This window comes from Gastrolobium bilobum, unplaced genomic scaffold (genome assembly GCF_033153095.1).
Source record: "Gastrolobium bilobum isolate Gb01-03AN ecotype WA unplaced genomic scaffold, APGP_CSIRO_Gbil_v1 utg3288, whole genome shotgun sequence".
NCBI lineage: Eukaryota > Viridiplantae > Streptophyta > Magnoliopsida > Fabales > Fabaceae > Gastrolobium > Gastrolobium bilobum.
This window is the reverse complement of record NW_026899098.1, coordinates 186,858-191,898: the sequence shown is the minus strand read 5'-3', so window position 1 is coordinate 191,898 and position 5,041 is coordinate 186,858. Positions and strand designations below refer to the sequence as shown.

The following is a 5,041-nucleotide window of genomic DNA, read 5'->3' as shown; positions in this document are numbered from 1 at the left end:
TTTTTAGATAGAAACACACATGTTCATTATGTGATATTTTTTTATATGCATATATATAATTTTGTATCTTGACCTTAAGTAGTAGAAAGTAAAAACTTTATGTTTCGTGTCGTTTCTAAGTTTTACGGTTCTACCACCCTTTTCTATTTTTACGTAGAAACTCGAGTTTGACAACATTGTCATGTAAGCATATTTTCTCCGTAATTCCTAAATTTTGCAAACCACATGATATTATTATTATTATATATAAATATAAATATATATATATATATATATATGGATTTTATAATTCTCATTCAACATGAGAATTCAAATTTTCCTACACACCCTTCGATTTCCGTGCTGACATGGGTCCTACATATAATTTTTTCTAACACATGGGTCCCACATGCTTTTTATCTCTACAACATGAGAATTGAATTCTCATTCAACATGAGAAAATCAAACCCCTATATATATATATATATATATATATATATATTAAGGGAGACAACACTTATCATAACCTACTAATATAATACGTCAAAATATTTATGGTATCGATTTATGGTTTAGACTCAAGGTGATAATATGGGTTGAGCCCGGCGGGTTAATCCGTCAAAACGAGACAGGTTGGATTGAGATTTTCAACCCCCTAAGTCACTTCAACCCGCCCTGGCCAAAAGTGGGTCAGAACGGTTTCAACCTGCCGCAGGATAGGTTGACCCGTCGGGTTATAAATTTTTTTTTACAATTAAGGAGTATTTCATTTGTCATTAAGCTTTTTGTGATGTCCAAATATTTGTTATCTTAGTACTTCCTAGAAAAAATAAAGAAGAACAATTTTATTTATGACAAATGTTATCTATATAGGAAGACAAATGAGTTCTTAAAGAATGTTTAACTGAATAATAGTATACATTTTTTAATTGGTGGGTTGGTGAGTTGACCCGTCAATCCGTCAACCCACCATAAAATGAGATGAATTTATTTTTTCAGCCCTTATTTAATGGCGGACCAATCTGCTCCTCCTCATTTTTGACGGATCGATGATGGTTGGGACGAGCCAACCCAAATTATCACCCCTAGTTAAGACGAATTGTGTTGAATTTGAGAAAATGACACCAATTATTATTATACGTTAATTTGCAAAAAAAAAAAGGGCAAAAAAAGGTAGAAATTTTTGGTGATTTTTTTTTTTATATATATAAATTTTTGGTGATTTTAATAAGACCCATTGCGAGTCACGAGACCTGCAAATTTCATTTTCATTTTTTAAAAAAAAATATCACATTTAGTCATGAGCTTTGGTTTTATGTCAGTTGGGGAAGATTTTTTTCTTCTATAATATGATAAATTAATATATAAGAAATATTAATTTCATGTCACATGAGACAACAACTCTCTTTTATATACTCAAAAAGATGAGTCCCACTTTAATTTTTTTTTCTCTTTTCCCATGTAATGAGATCCACATAAAATTATAAGAGCAACATGAGATAAATATTTCCTGTTGCATAAAAAATATAATCCCTTAATATATATATATATATATATATATATATATATATTTATTTATTTATTTATTTGCGCCGGATAGAGACTTGTATCATATATTCATATAAAAATCTCATTAAGCAGACTGTCATTCTTTCATTTGCGCAGCAAAGAAGATAATTACACTTAGTAAATAGTTTATGGGTTGTATTTATTTCATTTAATATAAGATAATTCATCTTTTTGCACACAAAAGTGAATCTAATATTTATTTATTTTCTCTGCAATCATTTATAGATCTTTCTTATAATTTTATTTTATTAGCATAAAATAACTCATTTTCAAAACCAGCAAGACAATTATATATTCTTCAATGCTTCACTTGCTGATTGCGTTACTCAGCGTAGCCACCACTTATCACGGTCATCAGTGCGGATAGAACCAAACTTAAACAACAGAACTTCAGCTCCAAGCTTACTGATAGCCCTTCTTGGTCCCACCGATTCTGTGCAAACAGGGCAATCTCTGTGAAAGACTTTGTCACACCCCACCTCTCTAATCTCCTCTCCTCCTCCAATTTTGCATTCACACTCAGCACAATCTACACCTTCCTCTGAGCCAGGGGTGGATTCACAATGGCACATACTCTGCTCTTCTCCAATCTTTTTCACTTGAGAATGATGGAGCCTGTAGAAGGGATAATATACAAGGAAATTTAACACCCATTTCAGATGAGTGTAAACTAGAGTTGAGTACTTCATTATCATGCTGAAGCCTGAAGGTTTTAGCTGAGAAATAGGAGTATGATAAGAAAGGCTCTTGTTTTGCTTTGAAGAAATGTTGAAACTTATATTGTATATTTATAAGGAAAAGTATGTATCATTTTAAATGATATAAAGTTTTGTTATTTTAAGTGAGAGAAAAAGATAAAAAGAAAAAAGTATACAAAAAAATATAAAGATATGAGTCTCACCTCTCTCTTTTATAAAGAGAGTAAAAAGATATAAGTTCTGTCATTTTAAAAGACAAATATTTTTTCCCAAGAAAAATCAATTGTCAATAAACCTTGTAACTTGCAAGAATAAGACCGCACAGGGTCCTCGTTAAATTAACAATTTAAAAATGTTTTAGTCATGCCGCTTCCGCATGTCTTGGTCATTTCAGGCATGCGCATTTGTCTCTAAAGTTTTGATGTGTCTTATATTATAAAAAGATAAACTTATCTTTTTCATAAACAAAAAATTTATGTAGCACTTATATTTTTTTCTTCTTCTCTTTTCATGACTCCAGATAAATTTTGCATATTTTTATATGTGTATAAAAAATAATTTTATTTCTTATAATATAAAAATAATAAAACCCTTCTCGATAATTATTTCTGCAATTTCCACCATTAAATTAAACCCTAGTGCTTTTTTATGACATCACTAGTATATGCTAGAAAATGTTAACAAAAATTAAATTTGTACATGAATTATATTAGTATAATATTTTTTATATTATAATAAATAAAATTATCTCTTACAATATAAGAAATATCAAATCCGAATTATATTTCGTATTCACGATTTTATTGTAAAAAGATATTAAACAATTCGTACTAATTAAGTAGTGGTTAAGACTCCAACTTATTAAAATTTGCATCATTTTTAAAATTAAATTTAAAGTTGTAATAAATTACAATACATAACTGCAGCAGATAAGGTATCACATCATTTCATAAGTACTTCATTAAATAATTAACTTGTTTAAAGATTTTATTTATAGATTAATATATTTCTAGCATGAACCGATACTTAACAATTATTGAATATTTAGCTACTAGACATTTACTGTTTTTGGTAAAAAGCTACTAGATATTTATTTATTTATTAGATTTAATATTTCTCATGTTATAAGTCGTAAAATTATTTTTTATATTCACATAAAAACGTGTGAGGCTTATTTTTTTGTCTCTTTTTTTTTTCACATGATCCAAAATGAACCTCATATAATTGTATGTATGTATATATATAGAATATAATTTTATCTCTTATTATATGAGAAATATCAAATCCTTATTTATTTTGGTAAAAAGCTACTAGATATTTTTTCTTTTTGGTCAAAAAGCTACTACATATTTATTTATGTATTTTGGTAAAAAGCTACTAGATATTTAATTTGAGAGGAATAAGCCGAATAGATGTTTGCAACGCAATCATGGTCTCATGGATGGTGCAAATACACTGCGATGGCCGGCTATTATTGAATAATATAATATGTCTTAGTTTATTCTTGTTAAGCACCATAATAGTTTCACTTAATTGTGCGATTTCAATTCAGCTCAAGAATTTGAAGTACCACTGTTTTAGCTCATGAACAGCTAAATTAAAACACATCAAACACAAGAATAACATGCAAAACCCCACACACTAGTCCTGATCAACTGCAGAATGCCGTACGAAATCCAACCATTTTTTTTTTTATTTTGTTTACCAAATTCATTGTTTTCACTACCGACACAGTGAGAACAATCCAAACCACCAGGGTCTAGGGAACAGTGTGTGGTCCCTTACCCATCAGTACCAATCGCTTATACGCCACATATTACTCCCTCGTGGTGGAACAACGAAAGCCTCACATTATCCCTCATGTTTCGAAATTTAAAATGTGTATTTTTTTTAGAGTGAGGATATTTTAACTATCAAAAATTTTTACTACTAGGTTACTACCCATCACATCACCATTGGATCAAAGAGAGAGAATGTTAAAAAGTTTTTTGAAGAGAGAGAAAATGTTAATATAATGATGATTAAATAGGTAGTAGGTTAGTAGTAGAAAATTTTAGTAGTAAGAATATCTCTCCTCTCTTTTTTATTACGAGTGATAATTTTATTTTCTACACATATATAAAAATGTGTAGGATTTATATTTTTTTTTCTCTAATTTTTTCACATGGCCTCGTATGAACTTCACACATTTATATATATATATATATATATATATATATATATATATATAAAATAATTTTATTTTCTACAATATGAGAAATATTAATATCATTTTTCTTACCATAAAACTGGTTAAAATTTTAAATAACTTTACAGTCTAAACCGCGGGGGGGGGGGGGGGGGATTTTTTTTTTTTGAAAATACAATGAAAATTAAAGCAACATAAAAAAAAGCCCTATATTGGGCACAATCTTGGGAGACTAACTCCCCTCAAGTCATTACGAAGCAATTCCAAACAAGCCGTTGGAGGGACATCCAGCACAATCAGTTGTCCATCTTGATGAGGTACATGAGTAGCAAGCCAATCAGCAACAAAATTGCCTTCTCTATAAGTATGACTAAGTTGAATAATCCAGTCTCTTTGAAGCATGCTACGAGTTCGGATGATTAAAGCAGAAAGAGGATGACTTACGTCACACCTTTTTCTTATAAATTCCAAAGTCACCTTGGAGTCACCCTCCACAAAGACTCTCCTAAATCCCTTATGCCAAGCTAGATCCATACCTGTCAAGAACCCCCAAATTTCCGCTGAAGTAGAAGTACCACTCCCAAGGAATTTTGTAAAACCAGTTAAC

The 5,041-nt window shown here is 29.9% G+C and overlaps 1 protein-coding gene across 1 annotated transcript; it reads right to left on the bottom strand.

The window, feature by feature from the left end:
* Nucleotides 1–1,874: 1,874 nt before the first annotated feature.
* On the bottom strand, nt 1,875–2,237 carry LOC133287165 (uncharacterized). The gene has a single exon (XM_061484729.1). The coding sequence runs from the start codon at nt 2,235–2,237 to the stop codon at nt 1,875–1,877; it is 363 nt and encodes a 120-aa protein (XP_061340713.1).
* Between the last annotated feature and the right edge of the window lie 2,804 nt (nt 2,238–5,041).

Coding starts and splice junctions, on each gene's coding strand:
- LOC133287165 (XM_061484729.1), bottom strand. CDS start 2,237: ATGAAGTACTCAACTCTAGTTTACACTCATCTGAAATGGGTGTTAAAT.